At 32.2% G+C, this 18,910-nt stretch overlaps 1 protein-coding gene across 1 annotated transcript in view; it reads left to right on the top strand.

Annotated features, from left to right (window-relative positions):
* Positions 1–219: 219 nt before the first annotated feature.
* The window catches only part of LOC126880383 (transmembrane protein 214), a 134,253-nt gene continuing 115,562 nt past the window's right edge, over positions 220–18,910 (top strand). The window contains exons 1-4 of the mRNA XM_050644210.1: positions 220–479; positions 537–703; positions 9,330–9,497; positions 11,558–11,861. Of these exons, the coding sequence (XP_050500167.1) occupies positions 347–479; positions 537–703; positions 9,330–9,497; positions 11,558–11,861 (772 nt within the window). The 5' untranslated portion in view covers positions 220–346. The remainder of the gene's footprint in view (positions 480–536; positions 704–9,329; positions 9,498–11,557; positions 11,862–18,910) is intronic.

The raw sequence follows: 18,910 nt of genomic DNA, 5'->3' as shown, positions 1-18,910 counted from the left end.
TTACTTATGCATAATTTCGTAGAATCGTACATAGTACATAACTATCACTTGCATGCACATAACTACAATCACTGGTTTTCTCTCTACTATCACGGATTATCGGATATATAGTCACTACCGGATAATTAAGTAATGTGTATTGTTTTAACATACACATGCACATCCAAATACAACACGACACACGTCATCACACAGCGTGTCCATCTAACTGTCATTTTGTGTCATTTGTGTTTCGGTTTTGAACAACTAGCGGTGGTCCAGTTGTTTGAAAAGTGTTTGAAAATAGTAATTTTTTTACTTTAATATATAGATATATAGTGTTTGTAAAATTAAATAGTATTCAAAAATGTCTGGACAATGGGAAGTAGTAACTAAAAAACGCGATAAGGGAAGTAAACTGCCAGTACCAAAAGTTAATAATCCAAAGGAAATAAAAAATAATAAAAACATTCTCAATGGTGTAAAAATAGAGGAAGTTTGTAAGTATCTACGTTAAGAATTAATAAATTAATGTAATAACATTTTAATTATTGTAGTGCCAAAAGCTCAGGTACAGAGCCTTTATGGTAAATCGAAAGAAAATAAAGTTCAAGACAAAAATAAACCTAAGGAGAGTGTGAAGAAAGCAGCTGTTAAGAAAGATAAACCTGTGGAACCACCAAAGCCTAAGCCACCGAAGTCCATTGAAAGTGCTCTTAATTCTGTAAGCCCTTTTATAGATATATTTCATTTAATTTTTACCTCTTTACTAAAACAATAATACAGTAAGGTCCCTTTGCGATTTTGACGTTGTGCCCTTTGTATTTCATCCAAAAATTTCTATTATTAAGAACTATTATAATTATTATTAACTATTCACATCCAGATGTCAGTAAACTGAGTGTTTGCAATTCAGGGATTCCCTTTGTTACATGATGTGGCTATTACATCATTCTTAATTTCACACTGAAAGGTATAAGGTAACCAGTAATTGATTTGAAACTAAATTTTCTCTTAGCAGTGCTCTGTTCATTTTTATGAGTGGCAACTTTTGCTGATTTCAAGTTGCAGTAGAAAAACCAGCACATTTTGATTTTTGTAGTGTCAAAGTTTTATTTTTCATTAGAAGAGGTTTCTGCCATCTCAGTATTGTAAGTCTATTTTTTTTAATTTCTTTTTTATGATTTTATTTGGACCAATGGAGAAAATAAATAACATCAAAGACAATCAATTTTGGTGGACAAACGTTTTGGCTTTCATGATTTTAAAAACTACAGAACATATCCCTACTTTTTCAATCCAAGTAAAGTCTTATAATTACGTATTTTTTATGGGAAATAGTATTATGGATAGTATATTATATATATTATATTATATTATATATTTTATGGATAGTATCACGAGGTTTTTTCCTGGTTTTCCCTCGTGATTTACTATAGAATCTCTAACGCGAGAATTTTACTGTCATCGTTGCATTTGGTTGTCTTTTTAAAGACAGATCACATGCTATGATTTTTTGCAACGGATATTCTTGAGTTGGGATTGATTTCATGTAATCGAATGAACTATCTTTTAGTAAAGTCGTCCCAGGAACGCAACTCATAAATATTGGCGATATCATTTTAAAGTCTTCTACTTTAAAATGTATAATATAAGTCTGAATTGCCAATATAAATGAGTCAGATTAAATAAATTATTAGAAGAATTTTTTTACTTAGCAACAACATGTTTGTTTTATTTTAATAGTATTTTGTATTTTGACAACGAAACCCGATTTGGGCTTCGAAACGTTAATAAATTCATTTTTTAGTAAAATTGTGGCTTATTTCCCATAAAAAATACGTAATTATAAAAATGCCACAAGGAAATAGCTTCAGAACAACATTAAGTAAAGTCTTTTTTAATGCGAGTTTTTTATATGCGCTTTTCTGTAAAACATAATAATATTACAAAAAATAGAGGATACTTTGTAAAAGGTATATTTAAAAGACCCTAATAAGGGTTACATCACAAAACAAAAAGTTTTCGGATTAATAAGTAATCCATCATCAGTGTTAAGCCAGTAGCATGCATGCGTGAGCCACCAAAAAGTTATGGGTAAAAACCCTTTAAAAGCTATAAGATCTTAAGCTGTATATTAGAAACAAGTGATGTAATAGTTTATTACGTTAATTTTATGCGTGCGTATTAGGGTGGGCCGAAAAAAACTTTTTTTTTATTTTATGTTGCTATACCGCGGAAAAGTTGCTACTAGGATAGAGTTTTAAATTACAAAAAGAATTTTTCAAATTGGTCGATATCTTCCGGTCGCGCATTTGTCGTAAAGTTTGAAAAATTGGTTGTTTTTGAAATTTTTTTAAAAACACAAAAATATTTTATCACGTTTTGCTATACCGCGTATATTATTCCTTGAGGGGTCAGGATTAAAATAAAGCAAAGAAAAAAGATATATTGACATATTCCGGTCACGCATCGTCCATAAAATATTAAAAAATATCGTTTTTTGCTATTTTTTTCTTTGAAAATACAACGCTTTTAATAATATAAAACCAACTTAACGGCCCTACTTTTCATGTGCCAGGCACAAGACTTAAATAAAAAAACAACTGAATTGCAATAAAAATGCAATAAAAATTTCAAAAACAACCAATTTTTTTAAATTCTGCGACCAATGCGCGACCGGAAGATATCAACCAATTTGAAAAAATTATTTTGTAATTTAAAACTCTATCCTAGTAGCAACTTTTCCATGGTATAGCAACACGAAATAAAATAAAAAGTTTTTTTCGGCCCACCCTAGTGGGTATTGTATGGTATTATATGTTGTAAAATTTATTTAAAGTTTTAACTATTTATAATGGGAAAGAAGCCACAATATTATTAAAAAATGATTTTTATTAACGTTTCGACGCCCAAATCGGGTGCCGTTGTCAAAATACAATTAAAATTGTAAAAATGCCACAAGAAAATAGCTTCAGAACAACATTATTTAAAGTTTGTTTCAATTTCATTTGATGTTGCTTAGTTATATTCGATTTTGTAAATTATTTATTTTCCTCGTGGATTTTTATAATAATATTGTCTACTGCATAAAACGAGGCCTTACTGTAATTGTCAAAAATAAAGTGAGGCAACTATTTTACAAAAATACTACTACAGTAAAAGGAAATATTGTTTATTTGTTAAATGTACTTAAATTAAAATCAATATAATTTAAATTGTTTTGATATTGTAACTGGTTTATTGCAACTTTTTTTTTGTATCTATATTTGTGAAGAAGGGGTGCAAGCCTTAAGATCAAGTGCTAGAGACATGGAAATAAAGTTCATTTCTTCATGTTATTTTTCTGTCATTTATGTAAGATTTTATATTATAAATCCACTCCATTTTCATGCTATTATAAAGCAGGTGCCACACTCCCATATTCATATACAATATATTTATTTCAATTTAAAATTGGTAAATGTTTACATAAGTACAGTATGGTAAATGTTTACATAAGTACAGTATTTTACACAGAAAAATGAAAATAGTTTACAACTACTACAACCGGGCTTCCCCTTAAATCGAAGAGAAGGGGAGAATGAAAAACATCAATCTACCAAGAATAGGACTTTTCAATGCTTCTCATTTGTTTCAGGCCTCTGTCATACATTGTATAATCCATGTATAACTTCTCTCGAGCCTGTCTACCGCTGTATCGTGTGCCTGCATCCTTCTTATTTCCTTGTTACATACTCGCCTTTGGATTTCTTTGTTGCCTAGGCCTTCTCTGTTTATTACAGCTCCCAGATATTTGAATTCTTCAACCTGTTTAACTGATGTGTTCTCTTTAATTAGGATTTCAAAGTGGGCGTCAGAATTCACGACTAGATATTCTGTTTTTTCTATATTTATATTCCTCATTTTTTGTAGGCTGAATACAGGCGGGTTGACATGAATTCCATGTCATACGAATCTTGTGCCAGTACTGCTTGATCATCAGCAAAGTGAATGTTAAACAGGCAGTCATCTCCGATCATGAATCCCATTAGTCCACAACTTCTTCTCCATTCTTTTAAAGCGACTTCCAAGTATTTGTTAAATAGCATACACCCTTGCTTCAGTCATTTTTCAATTTTTATTCCTTCAGATAGTTGTGTGCCAATCTTGACATATCCTACATTATCGCTGTACATGTACAATGATTTGATAATATATGTATTATAGCCGGACTCACTTTCATTTCAGCAAGGGCATGCCACAACTTGTTTCTAGGCACTGAGTCATATGCCTTTTCCAAGTCTATGAAGGCAATGTGGGTTTCCTCATTTACACTCGTCCTTTTCTCTATAAGTTGTTGGATGACAAAAAGGTTGTCCACACATGAGCGTTCCACCGTAAAACCACTTTGATCTTCACTTATTCTCCCTCTTGTCTCTACGTCTAATCTGTTCTTTATTATTCTGCTAAATAGTCTACTAATAGTACTGTTAACACTAAGGCCTCTGTAATTAGACAGATTACTATGTTTCCCCTTTTTGTAGATGCTCGAAATGTAGGAGATTTTCCATTCTCGAGGAAAATAATTAGTTGCAACACATCTATTCATTAACTTAGTTAAGCGTTCTATAAGCATTTTCCCTCCATATTTAAGCATCTCTGTCATGATTCCTCCTGGCCCTGCCGTTTTTATCTATTTAAGTGCTTTAGCTAGTTCTGCTTCAGTTATTATAAGGCTATCTTCTTCTCGACGTGCAACCTGTCTCTCCTGCTCTATAAATTCTTGTCGATCTTCACTAAGTAAGGCCTGATAGTATTTTTTCCGCTCTTGAGTTCAGATTGTGGATGGGCGAGGTGAATAATAAAGCTGTTAAATAAATATATGTTGTGCCATTTTTGCCATCACTTGCATTGACCAGTCGCTATGGAATTTCCATTTTTGTAGCCTGGTCTTCAAAACATATACATAATATGAAATTTCAATTTTGAGTTTTGGCAACAAGTATGAGGCATTTGAAATATGCCTAACAAACGCTGAATTTAAACTTTCACATTACAAACGAACTATAACGTTTAAAATTGCTGGTTTTCATTTGCACAAGTATGTTTTTCGAAACTACACAACTTCAGCTACAAATTCAACCTAATGTTATCGTGGAAGTATTTTCCATGACGTAAAATCCTTTGTAATTGAAAGTGAATATTTAAATTCAACGTTTTTAGACATATTTCAAAAGCCTCACACTTGTCGCCAAAACTCAAAATCGATATTTCATGTTAAAGGTTTTGAAGATTATGCTCTAAAAATGAAAATTCCACAGCGACCAGTCAATGAAAGTCATACATTTTATTGATTTACGCAATTGCATACGAAAGCTGCATTATTCACATTTAAAATGCATTTTGACTTCTGTCAATAGTAGGCTATTGATTATATTCAAAATAAGATAGCTAAAAGGAACTACAACGTTAACGGGGTTTTATTATTTCATATGGTCAATGGACATCTATATATCAAAAAACCGCGGAGTGCTACCATTTAAAGGGGTGCGTTTTTGAGGAATGAGTGAATTAGTCCCTGGGCACAGGTTACATTAGGGCGAGTTCTATGCACTTTTGGTACAAACATATCTACATAAAAATTCTTCCTGGTTAAATTTACTATCTAAATATCACTTTTTAAAGTCAATGATACTTTTTTTTACAAAAATATATTCAAAAGAAAAAGCACAAAGAAACCCAAAAGAAAGAAATTTTGTTTTTTGCCCCATAACTTTTGTCCACGAGGATATAGGTATAGACATTGCTTTACAGAAAAAGAACCTACATATTTCTTCTTTAAAATTTTGTTTAGTAGAGATAATTAGGATTTATAGTTTTCGAAATATGATTTTTCAAAATTCACCACTCACAGCAATTTTGGGCAATTTTCCTTGTTATTTCGCAAATATTGTCCTGTAACTTTTTTCTACGTAACTTTAGGTATATGCAATGGTACACGTAATAGGAACAAAAATCAATTACCTTTAAAATGGTCTACTGTATAACGTTGTACGACTTTTTTTAAAGAGATTATGGTTTTTCAAGATTTTAAGGTTTTATACTTTTAACGATTTTTTATAATATAATATAAAAATAAAATAATATTATTATATAATATATTATATATTATATAGTATATTATATATAGTATATATAATATTATATTATATATTATATATTGTATAATACGTAATATAAAAAAATATTATTTTTTAAATTTTTTACGATTATTTTTGAAATTTCTTATTATAACTTTTTCTTTCTTTTACATGAATATACTATATTGCTCAATAAAGAGGGCTGGCTTACTTTCTGTTCTTTAAAATGGTGTATCATCTATATTTAAATAATCGAAACCGAGTGATTCTTTGATATTTTTTTACCTGTATTATTTAAAATTATTTCTTTTACAAAAATTACATAAACATTAGTCTTAGAAAACATCACTTTAGTTAAAATTATTTAAACGTTAACATTTAAAAAATTTTCAAAATCAAAGTCCATCTCTTCGTTAGCATTAGCTTCAATATCATCCTCTGACACCTCAGTTATCTTAGAGTTCCCACAATTAGTACCCATGCACATGCACCCTTGGCAGAAAATTGAACAACTAATTCCTATCTTCCTACAACCGCAGTTTTTTGTACATCCTTTGGTACATTTACATGCTATTTTTTCAAGCAAAGGTGCAGGAGCTTTGACAGTACCTAAATATTGGTATTAATCCACATTTTGAAGTTTGCCCGGCCGAGTCAAGTGGATCCAAAGTATTACCTATAAAAAATAAGATTCAATCATAACACACAATCACATAAAAAAGTTATAATGAGAAATTTAAAAAATAATCCTAAAATCAAAAATCGTTGCAAGTACTTATTACATTTTGAAAAAGCATATCTTATTCAAAAATAATCCTAGACTTTTTTATAATACACCATTTTAAAGTAAACAGAATAAGCTTTCTTTTTTATTATTTATAGTATATACCTAAATGTAGAAAAAAAAAAGTTATAATGGGAAATTTAAAAAATAATCGTAAGAAATATAAAAACTCGTTAAAAGTATAAAATTTTGAAAAAGATAACCTCTTTAAAAGAAGTCGTACAACATTATACAGTAGAACATTCTAAAGGTAATTGATTTCTATTTCTCTTACATGTACCATTACATATGCCTAAAGTTACGTAGAAAAAAGTTACAGAACAATATTTGCGAAATAACAAGGAAAATTGCCCAAAATTGCTGTGAGTGGCGAACTTTGAAAAATCATATTTAGAAAACTGTAGATCCTAATGACCTCTACCAAACATCATTTTAAAGAGAAAATATGTGAGTTTTTTTTCTGTGAAGCAATGTCTATACCTATATCCCCGTGGACAAAAGTTACGGGACAAAAAACAAAATTTCTTTCTTTTGGGTTTCTTTGTGCTTTTTCTTTTGAATATATTTTTGTAAAAAAAAGTATCTTTTGACTTTAAAAAGTTATATTTAGATAGGAAATTTAACCAGGAACAATTTTTATGTAGACGTGTTTGTACCAAACGTGCATAGAACTCACCCTAATATAACCTGTGCCCAGGGACTAATTCACCCATTTCTCAAAAACGCACCCCTTTAAATGGTAGCACTCCGCGGTTTTTTCATATATAGAGATTCATTGACCATATGAAATAATAAAACCCCGTTAACGTTGTAGTTCCTTTCTATAGTATATAATCAATAGCCTATAGGACACTCTGATCAAAATTATCTCAGCTTATTCTTGGTAAAGGGTAGGGGGTTTAGGGGAAGCCAGGAGGTAGGAAAAGCAAACTTTTTTGCTACTTATTTGTTGTTCCAAAATTAATGTTCTCAGCAATATTTATCTTTTTTGTCTCGTTTATAGAGATCAAAATCTTTGACGAATCGACTAATGTAATTATTTATCTGTGCTTTGGTTAATTTTTATCCACAAATATTTGTTGCCTAATTTTATGGAAACAAACTACATACACACTCGGGTGCAAAAAAATCTATCCACTGAAAATTTGGTCATTTTTGATGTCTCGAATTTCCTAAACCTGTTGTCCAATTTAAGTGATTTTTCTACCATGTTATAGCCTTATTCATTAACAATATCGCTGTAATAATATTGTTGCTAGACAGTTAAACTGTCATTGTATACCGGGTGTACGAATTAAACTGTGTTTTTTTCTCAAATTTCGCATCACCCTGTGGACTATTCTAGCATTTATAAAATACTGAAATTAAAACCCAACTATAGCCTCAGGTTTTCTTAACATTTTGTTTTTAAAGTCATTCGCTTATGTTGGATAATAAAAAAGTTAGGTTCTTTAACAACTGGCCAAGTTCGTCATCAGTACAGGGTGTTTCTAAATAAGTGCGACAAACTTTCAGGTGTAATTTTACATGAGAAAATAATGACAGTTTGCTTTAAAATCATATGTCCGCAAATGCTTCGTTTCCGAGATACGGTGTGTTCAATTTTTTTTACAAACTGATGATTTATTTATTGCTTTAAAGCCAGTTAAGATATGCAAATCAAATTTGGTGGGTTTTAAGACATAGTTATTGCACATTTTTTGACATACAATTAAGAATTTTATATTCACCATTGGCGTGCATGCGGGTAATATGATCGGTCATAATACCCGTTTGCGAACTAATGAGAACTTTGAGAAAAAAACACAGTTTGATTCTTAAACCCGGTATACAATAACAGTTTACCTGTCTAGCAACAATATTATTACAGAGATATTGATAATGAATAAGTCTATAACATGGTAAAAAAATCACTTAAATCGGACAAGAGGTTTAGGAAATTCGAGACATCAAAAATGACTAAAGTTTCAGTGGATCGATTTTTTTGCAGCACCCGAGTGTATTTTTAGAATGTTAGAAATTTTATAATAGAATCAGTCGTTTCAGAAACCCCACACGTCCAAAAAAGCAAGTTTGTGGAAAGGGACAAAAAACATCTCGGGTTGTCGGGTTTCTCTTGATACAGAAAAATTTTCTCCACTCTTTAGGTTCATTTAGAATGGTAAATCGGGTCGGTTTTTTCTTGAAATATGTGACTCTGTATCTAGGGGTAGTAATAATGCAAAAAAAATGGAAATCGATTTTTTTGAACATGTCGAGTTTCTGAAACGAAGATTCAATAACTAGGAGTAACAAATTCTATATTTGACGTTTTGGACTCCATTTCGAAAATACCAGCTAAAGATTTTTTGAGCTTATTAAAAAATGTAAAATGAAGTAATTTCACTAAAAAATTGAGAAAATAGTTATAGCAAAATTTATAAACTCTATTTATTATGTTTTAGATCGATGTTAACGAATTTAAAGATATATATGAAAAAAATAGAAATCATTTTCCTGATGCTCCTATTGTATGGTTGAAGGAATTACTGCAGTATTTAAATCAAAAGATTCCCATCGAGAGCCATGATCCAGTTTTTGCATCAAAACCTGTTAACTACCCTCTCAATGTGGTATGTATGTAATTAATAACGGTTTAAATGAGTATGTAAATTCTAAAGACCGCTTTACAGCTTGCAAGAAAACTTGCTGCAATTTCTTGCATGCAAGACTTTCATGCAAGTCTATTGCATGGTCTGTATGTGCTATTTTACAGCTTGCAACCCGGCTTGCATTCAATTAATGTTGAAAGTTTTACCCTTAACCTAACTTATAAACTTTTGCTTTTTTTTAATTACTTTATTGCTGTTTATTCAACTTAGTAAATTTCGAAATGCCAATACTATCAAAAATAGCCAACTATAAAAGAAAAAAGGCGGTAGCAGCAACCTTAAGTATTATTATTACTGCAGCCAGCCTTTTAGTTACTAATTTAGAACGCCGAGATCGGAGATGGTGGGTAAGACCTTAGTTGAACAAGAAGAGGGGTAATATATCTCTAGCAGAAGAATTTATCCAAGTAGATGATGAAAATGACTCTGATTTTCTACAAATGAATGAAGGTACATTTTAATAAACTCTTGGGAAAAATTGAACACATAATCACAACTATTATTACAACTATAAGAAATCTATACTTCGAGATACTATTTCTGCGAAACACAAATTAATTATTCCTAAGGTACTTAGCTAGAAGAGAGAGCTTCCGTAGCTTAATATATAATTATAGAATCTCAGAAAGTACCATTTCATTATTCATTCCCATCCCCGTCGTTGATATATTTCACAAACAGAAAACAGCTGATCGGCTGATCGGCATTTATTCGTGAATCCGTGTCAATTAGTGATTATGACATTTGATATTGTGGAAAAATCAAACTTCCTACAAATTCCCCTAGACTTGCATGAAAACTTGCAGAGAAAATGGCACCAAACCGATTCTCGCGCAATTGCAAGAAGTTGCATGCAATAATCAACTGACGACATACTGCGTATGCCTTTAGGCAACTTTCTTGCGTCTTTCAGGTAGAATTGCAAGCTGTAAAGCGGCCTTAATTAAGCATGTCTCTTTCTGACAGATATAGTCTAAAGACCGCGTCCCACCATCAAATAATTTGAGCAAACTCTGGAAGTACGTCAAAGTGACGTCACAATTGCAGTTTTTTTGAAATTCTAAAAAATCTGTGCTCTCACTATCAGTCTAGTTTGATCAAATTTTTTGTATTGAGTTGTCTAACTTGTTTGTACTTTATTTAAAATTAAAATTTTTCATTATTATCCACAATGAACACTCAGGATGTGACGTCACTAACTGTCACTTTAGTTTGCTCAAACCCAGTTTGATCAAATTATTTGATGGTGAGACGCGGCCTTAAATGTGCCTCAATTGCTGATCAGTCAAAATCCGTGTAATGAACTATATATCACCGCTCGGGAAGAAGAATGACGTAACTGCAAAAAGCAAAATTCTTCAGGAGAGCAAAAAAAAAACGATTTTTAGGACTATCGGTATGCCGTTTATTCTCACAACGATGGCTTTTATTTCATACCTATTGGTTTTAATTTCATTATCTTAATTTAATCCCCCCATTTTCAACCCTATCTACAGTTGCGTCATTATGTATCTGAAACAATGTCTAAAATGGCGCGTATTTCAATAACGACGCAACTGTCCTGTAGTGTCTCAGCGCTTAGTTACAGTTCTATCGTTTTTGTATCATCTGTACACAGTATTTTAGAAGGTAATTTGCTCGATAAACAGGAATTGACAAAATTTACAGTTACGTCATTATTCTTATATGGTATTATATGTTTAACATCTACTATACGTATGTCTTAATATATTAAGAACCTGTACATTTTTGAATAATTTTTTATATTAGGTGTTTAATGCCGGGTTGCACCAACAAATTTCAAGCTCCAGCTTAGCCTAGGTCAGCTTATAGATACGGCTGCCTTAAGTATCTCTTACTTTGCACCATAATTTTCGGTTCTTACCTTATTATCCGTTATATCTATTATTATGTTATAATATTCTTATTATATTATATTATAATTATATTAAATTAATTCTTATCCTATTATCGTCTTAAACTTAAGATCTGAAACCAGGCATTAACAATCTCTATTTTAGGTTCCTTCTGATTTACTCTCTATCATAGAAAAAGCAGTAAAAGAAGCAGGAAAAAACAATGCTCAGTTGTTTTTCGACATATGCTTAACTTCTATGGCTACTGATATGAGCAAAGGTCTTCCTTCGATAGGATATAAAATATTTTTACAATATATTGCCTTGCAAGAACCACGTTTAGTTACAGAAAATCTTCAAAAACACGTTAGTCTAAGGAATTCGTATCAAAATAGACCTAACATTGGGCAATCTATTCTTTGGGGCGTGAGCCATGTCGGATATAAAGATTTCAGCAGTGGGTTGATAGGTAAGTGTAATAGTAACAGTTGCATAAACGTTTGTTAAATGCCTTTTCTTCTTATTCGGGTGCCATATGAAAAGCTGCACGTGGCGATCAAATATCCAGTTCTTACGTCCAAATAAATGACCTGCAAATACCGGGTGTCCACTTATATTTGTCTCCATTTTAACTGCCTATAACTTCTAAACGACTTAAGATAGAAATATGCGGTTTTCGCTGAAATGTTTTATTTTAGTAAAAGTTTTGTTTGAATGGATTGAATTTTTTATATCGCTTTTAAATAAAAAATGGCGGATTTTTGAAAAAAAAACGTTGTTGACTTTTTTATTGAAACACCCAGTACTTTTTTTTGTAAATTGAAATTTGTCTATTCCATTAAATAAAAAAAAAGTATGTTATTTAGATATGTGATATCCACGTTGCACCTCTCATTTTAAAAATTAATTACTCAGTTATTTGACACCCGATTTTAAAAAACTTTATATCGCTGGATAGGTGGATGACGGTTCTTTCAATTTACAAAAAACTATACTGGGTGTTCCATTAAAAAAAGTCAATAGTTTTTTTCAAAACTCCGCCATTTTTTCGTAATTTCAAAATTGAACTTTTACTAAAATAAAACATTTCAGAGAAAACTGCATATTTCTATCTTGAGCCGTTTAGAAGTTATAGACAGTTAAAATGGGGGAAAATATAAGTGGACACCCGGTATAGCAGCAGCGTCTGATATTGCACACTAGTCCCCTACATTTTTGTCTTGGCAATATAAATATGACGCCAGAACTGTCCTCCAGGGTTGTTAATTTTGTTGAAAATTATTTGCTGATTTCTGCTGATTGGCTACAATACAGTTCTTTTAATATTCTTATATCCTTATCGGCAAAAATGCGATGAGTTGCCTAACTAAAGATAGGAAAGACAGATCTATCTCTTAAAAAATCAAGATTAGACTGGTGAATACACTTGTATTCTCAATATTTCTATATAGTCCAGGAACCGAAGCTTTTCACCTCGCAATTTTTACAGAATGAATGGATTTGCTTGAAAATTTGAGAATAAGTAGTGGATAGTCCAAGGATCAAAATTTATATGATGCCGAAAGGCGCTTTTACCATTGGGGTGGTTGCCACCACCCCATCTCGGGTGGAAATTTTTTATTATATTTTGACCGCAAAAGTTGATAAAAACATTCATTCTAAGCAAAAAATGTTCTATAGGTACATTTTTTTGATAAAATTAATAGTTTTCGATTTATTCGCTATCGAAATTTAGTTTTATATCGAAAAAATCGATGTTTTACGATATACCTACTCATTTACGATTCACTCAATTTTTGCCGTAGACAAAATTTTTTCACACTAAGTTCTTGAGAATTAAATAACCTCTAATTTCATATTTAAACATTTTTTCGTATCCCTGATGTTAATCTTTCTATTCTGAAGAAAATGGCATTTTTTACCAAACTAGAAAAATTCGTTATTCGCTTTTAACTCCAGTCTTTTAAAAACTAATCATTCTAAGTCAGTCAAACTTCTAGAATCTATTAATAATACATAAATAAAGAAGAATGAATAAGGCCAATGACAAAACACCGCTTACTTACATTATTATGCTTCCAATTGGATTCTCCTTTTTTTTTGCAAAAAAATGTATTGATTTTTTAACCTTAACTTTTTTATTTTTTATCTAGAAAGTTTGGTAAAAAAGAATTTTGTAGGTTTTTACAAGATCTACAAGCCTATTAATATTAAATCTTTTTAAAATCCTCAGTCGGAAAAAGAGGTGACTTTGGAAGGGTTGGTAAAGGTGGTTTTTGCATGTTATTACGTTTTAATAATTGTCAATAGCTCACTCAATTTTTGCCGTAGAAAAAAATTTTTGCAAACCAGAATCTTGGGAATTAAATAAGCTACAATTTTATAGGTACGGCTCCCTACGGCCCAGAAATAACAAACGAAGAAGTAACTATGGCCATTAAGCGGATTAAAGATGGGAAATCACCAGGACCTGATGAGGTGCATGGTGAAATTTTAAAGCTATTAGAGGCACAACAAATTACAGCTCTTACGAAGTTATTCAACAACATATACGAGACTGGTTACTTACCAAAAGACTGGCTACTATCAATATTCATTCTACTCCCCAAAAAAGCCAAAGCTAGAAAATGAGAAGAACATAGATTAATTAGTTTGATGAGCCATGTACTTAAAGTACTCCTTAGTATCATTCACTCGCGCATATACACCAAATTAGAAGAACAGCTGAGTGAAGTTCAATTTGGATTCAGATTAGGACTCGGAACGAGGGAAGCACTTTTCAGCTTGCAAGTTCTAATACAGAGAGCCAGGGATGTCAATTGCGATGTGTATGCATGTTTCATAGATTTCGAGAAGGCATTTGATAAAGTCATACATGGAAAACTAATCGATATCCTAAAAACATCAGGACTCGATGGTAAGGATATAAGACTCGTTTCAAACTTATATCTCCAACAAAAAGCAACAGTTCGATTCGAAAATGAACTGTCCGAAATCTTCACGGTTGAAAAAGGAGTCAGACAGGGTTGCATACTGTCACCAACATTATTTAACATATACTCTGAAAACATCTTTAGAGAGGCCTTGGACGAATCAGAAGATGGTATTGCAGTAAATGGACAACTTATAAATAATATTAGATATGCAGACGATACAGTATTGCTGGCAGATAGTGCGCAGGGGCTCCAAAGGATCATGGATAATGTTGTAGAAGCATGTAACAAATACGGCCTAAAATTAAACTGTAAGACAAAAATAATGATCATTAGTAAAAACACCAACATAAACGCCCAAATTACAGTAAACAATACACCCCTAGAGAGAGTACAGAAAATATGCTACCTGGGCTGCAACATTAAGGATACTTGGGATCAAAGCTACGAAATAAAAACTCGTATTGAAAAAGCCAGAAGCTCTTTTAACAGTCTTAAGAAAATTCTCTGCAACTTGTCTTTATACGCATAAGAATTCTTAGATGTTACGTCTTTAGTGTCCTCCTATACGGAGTTGAAAGCTGGAGCCTGACGGAAGATGCCATAAAACGGTTAGAGGCGTTTGAAAAGTGGTGCTACCGACGTATGTTGAGGGTCTCATATATACACCACACAACTAATATAACTATTCTCCAGAGCCTAGGAAAAGACAAAGAAATAATTAACACCGTAAAGAACAGAAAATTGGCTTACTTCGGCCACATTATGCGTAATGAAAAATACCGACTGCTGCAGTTGATTCTACAAGGCAAGATTGAGGGCAGGAGAGGCCCTGGACGTAGACGTATATCCTGGCTGGCCAATCTTAGGAAGTGGACTGGTCTAACGTCAACTGATCTATTTCGAGCTGCCGTAAATAGAATACGATGGGTCAATGTGGTCGCCAACATCTCCAGAAGATAGGCACTTTTAGAAGAACAATTTTATATTTAAACATCTTTTCGTATATGTGATGCTAATCTTTCTATTCTGAAGAAAAGGCCATTTTTTGCAAACTACAAAAATTCGTTATTCACTTTTAACTCCATTTTTTTTTAAACTAATCATTCTAAGCCGGTCAAACTTCTAGAACCTATTAATAATACATAAATAAAGAAGACCAAATAAGGTCAATGACTAATTTTATGTAATTAAGATGGTGATTAGGGGATTGCTTCTGATCACTTTTTCGTCGAAATTTTTGAGCTAAAGACTTTTTTTATTTCTGGAGATAGATATTTTTAAATAATTTAAATTAGTTTGAACAAGTTATCCTCGAAAAATGCATAGTTTTCCTGTATTTTGACTATGAAACTACAATATTTAGCATTTGACGAAGAAGAGCTAATATAATAAAGTTGATGGATTCGACCGTTACTTGATGGAAGTTCATTTTATCTAACAATAAAACACGTTTGTTTTCTATACTTCCACAAAATTTATTATAACTATGTGACTACAGCTGTTTCGGCAGAGTGCCTTTCTCAAGTGATTTAGTTTACTATGTGTTTGCCTTTTTAAAGTCTTTAACTGAAGATCTTGAGGAGTGGGGAGCTGTTTGTCTCGAGTTGGTCATTCAGAATTATATCTGTATTTTTCAATTTATTAATTTCCATAGATTCTAATAAAGATAGCTTAAGGCCTTTATTTTGAATATGCAGAATTTGAAACTCTTCATTAAAAGAATGATTATGATCTAGAAGGTGAAGTGCGTATGTAGAAGTGTATGTTTTTCTATTGTTAAAAGCCCTTTTGTGCTCTGCTATCCGTTTGTCAAAGGTTCTGCCAGTTTGACTGATGTACGTTTTCCAGTCACCACAAGTTAGTTGGTAAACACCACTCTGTAGTTGCTTTCTCTTTCGGCTCTTATTGTTCTTAATATATTTGCTTGTTGCTTGTAATATATAAGTTGTTGTTAGTTCTGAAAGCTGGTGTTATTCCTTTCTTTTTTATGTATCTGGTTATTTTTGTTGTTATGTTGCCAGTATATGTGATAGAGCAGAAGTACTGGGTTCTTTCGGTGGTGGTGGATAGACTAATTTCAGGGCTTTCTTATGGAGTTTTTGTTTTAAAATTTTGTTAATTGTTTGTTCATTATAGCCGTTGTTTACTGCTATTTGCTTAATGATGTTCAGTTCTGTCTCGAAGTTATTTTTTGACATGGGAATTTCTGTCAGTCTATGTATCATGCTATGGTATACTGCTAATTTGTGTTATGTAGGATGGGATGATGAATTGTGTCTCTCCATAAGAAAGCCCTGACTCCATAAGAAAGCCCTGAAATTAGTCTATCCACCACCACCGAAAGAACTCAGTACCTTCTGCTCTATCACATATACTGGCAACATAACAACAAAAATAGCCAGATACATAAAAAAGAAAGGAATAACACCAGCTTTCAGAACTAACAAAAGCAAATATATTAAGAACAATAAGAGCCGAAAGAGAAAGCAACTACAGAGTGGTGTTTACAAACTAACTTGTGGTGACTGTCCGAAAACTTACATCGGTCAAACTGGCAGAACATTTGACAAACGGACTTTACTACTATATTTGTTGTCATTCGGCTCATGTGGTCATTCCATTCTATTCTTCTATTTTTCGCCCAGTTATTAATGTTGTCCACCTTGCATCTCAGTCGTATATCTGCACTTCTAGCTCTATCTCACAGTGTCTTACCATCGATTTTTCGCAGTGTTTTTATCTCTGTTGTTTCTAGCATTCTTTTTGTCCTTTCTGTATCAGGTCGTGTTTCTGCCGAGTATGTCATTATTGGTCTGATGACTGTTTTGTAAATTTTGCCTTTCACTTCTTTTCCGGTCTTTTTATTTCTCCATATTGTTTCATTCAGGCAACCTGCGGCTCTGTTTGCTTTGTTCACCTGATCTTCCACTTTTGTTTCGAGCTTTCCGTAGCTAGATAGTGTGAGGCCTAAATATTTAAACTCCATGACTTGTTCTATTATTTGACCCTCCAGCTCTAATTTACACCTTATTAGACCTGCTGTTATAACCATGCATTAAGTCTTTTTTGGGGAAATTAATATTAAATCTAGCGGTTATATTAAATTCGTGCAGCAAACGTTGTAAATCATTTTCACTCCGAGAGATTAGTACTGCGTCGTCTACATAGCAGATTATGTTAAGTTGTTTTTCTCCCATTTGGTATCCTTTTTTTGTTCTTACTTTTTTTATTATTTTGTCCATGATCAGGTTGAACAATAAGAGGACTCAGGGAATCTCCCTCTGGGGAAAAGAACAGCTGATAATGAAAATGATATCACAATAGATAACTATATACTATTGAACATGTGGATGCCTGTGGATGTCTACGCACATATCTGTGCCCAGAAATCAATCAGAATAATTCCGTAAGTAGCAAAATTAACGCACGTAGTTCCAGCGAGAATCGTACATTCTATGCAAATAAAAGATTGATGACATCGAAATTACAAGACAAAAGAACCAACATGACTATCTACAAAACATTAATTAGACCCGTAGTAACCTATGGTTGTGAAACCTGGGTAATGACGAAAAAAGATGAAGACCAACTCAAGACATTAGATAGAAAAATACTGAGAAAAGTATATAGCTCGGTGCAAGAGGAAGACGGAACATGGAGAATCAGGAGAAACAACGAGGTTAATGAATTGAATGAAAGTCACGACATTGTACGATTTGTGAAAAGTCAAAGACTATCATGGCTGCGACATGTGCAGAGACAAGACGATGAAAAGATAACAAAGAAAATAAACTTCCATGCATGGAAATCGGCCCACTTAAAAATTTGGTCATTTTTGATGTCTTATATTTCCTAAACCTGTCAGCCTATTTAAGTGATTTTTTGAACATGTTATAGCCTGATTCTTTAGCAATACCACTGTAATAATATTGTTGCTAAACAGGTAAATTTTTATTGTATACCGGATGTACCAATCAAACTGTGTTTTTTTCTCAAAGTTCGCATCACCCTGTGGAATATTCTAGCATTTATAAAATACTGAAATTAAAACATAACTATAGCCGCAGGTTTTCTTAACATTCTGTTTTTTGATTTATTCGATTATGTTGGATAATAAAAAAGTTAGGTACTTTAACAACTAGACATGTTCTTCATCAATACACGGTGTTTCTAAATAAGTGCGACAAACTTTAAGGGGTAATTCTGCATGAAAAAATAATGACAGTTGGCTTGATAAACGTATGTCCGCAAATGTTTCGTTTCCCAGATACGGGATGTTGACTTTTTTCTTACAAACTGACGATTTATTTATTCCTGTAAAACCAGTTGAGATATGCAAATGAAATTTGGTAGGTTTTAAGAGATAGTTATTGCAGATTTTTTGACATAAAATTAAGAATTTTATATTCACCATTAGCGTGCATACGGGTAATATGATCGGTCATATTACACGTATGCGCGCTAATGGTAAATATAAAATTCATAATTGCATGTCAAAAAATGTGCAATAACTACGTCTTAAAACCCACCAAATTTCATTGGCATATCTCAACCGGTTTTAAAGCAATAAAATAAATCGTCA

The sequence above is a fragment of the Diabrotica virgifera genome, chromosome 2, assembly GCF_917563875.1.
Source record: "Diabrotica virgifera virgifera chromosome 2, PGI_DIABVI_V3a".
Lineage (NCBI taxonomy): Eukaryota > Metazoa > Arthropoda > Insecta > Coleoptera > Chrysomelidae > Diabrotica > Diabrotica virgifera.
The sequence above is the reverse complement of the archived record's forward strand: the minus strand, read 5'-3'. Positions and strand labels throughout refer to the sequence as shown.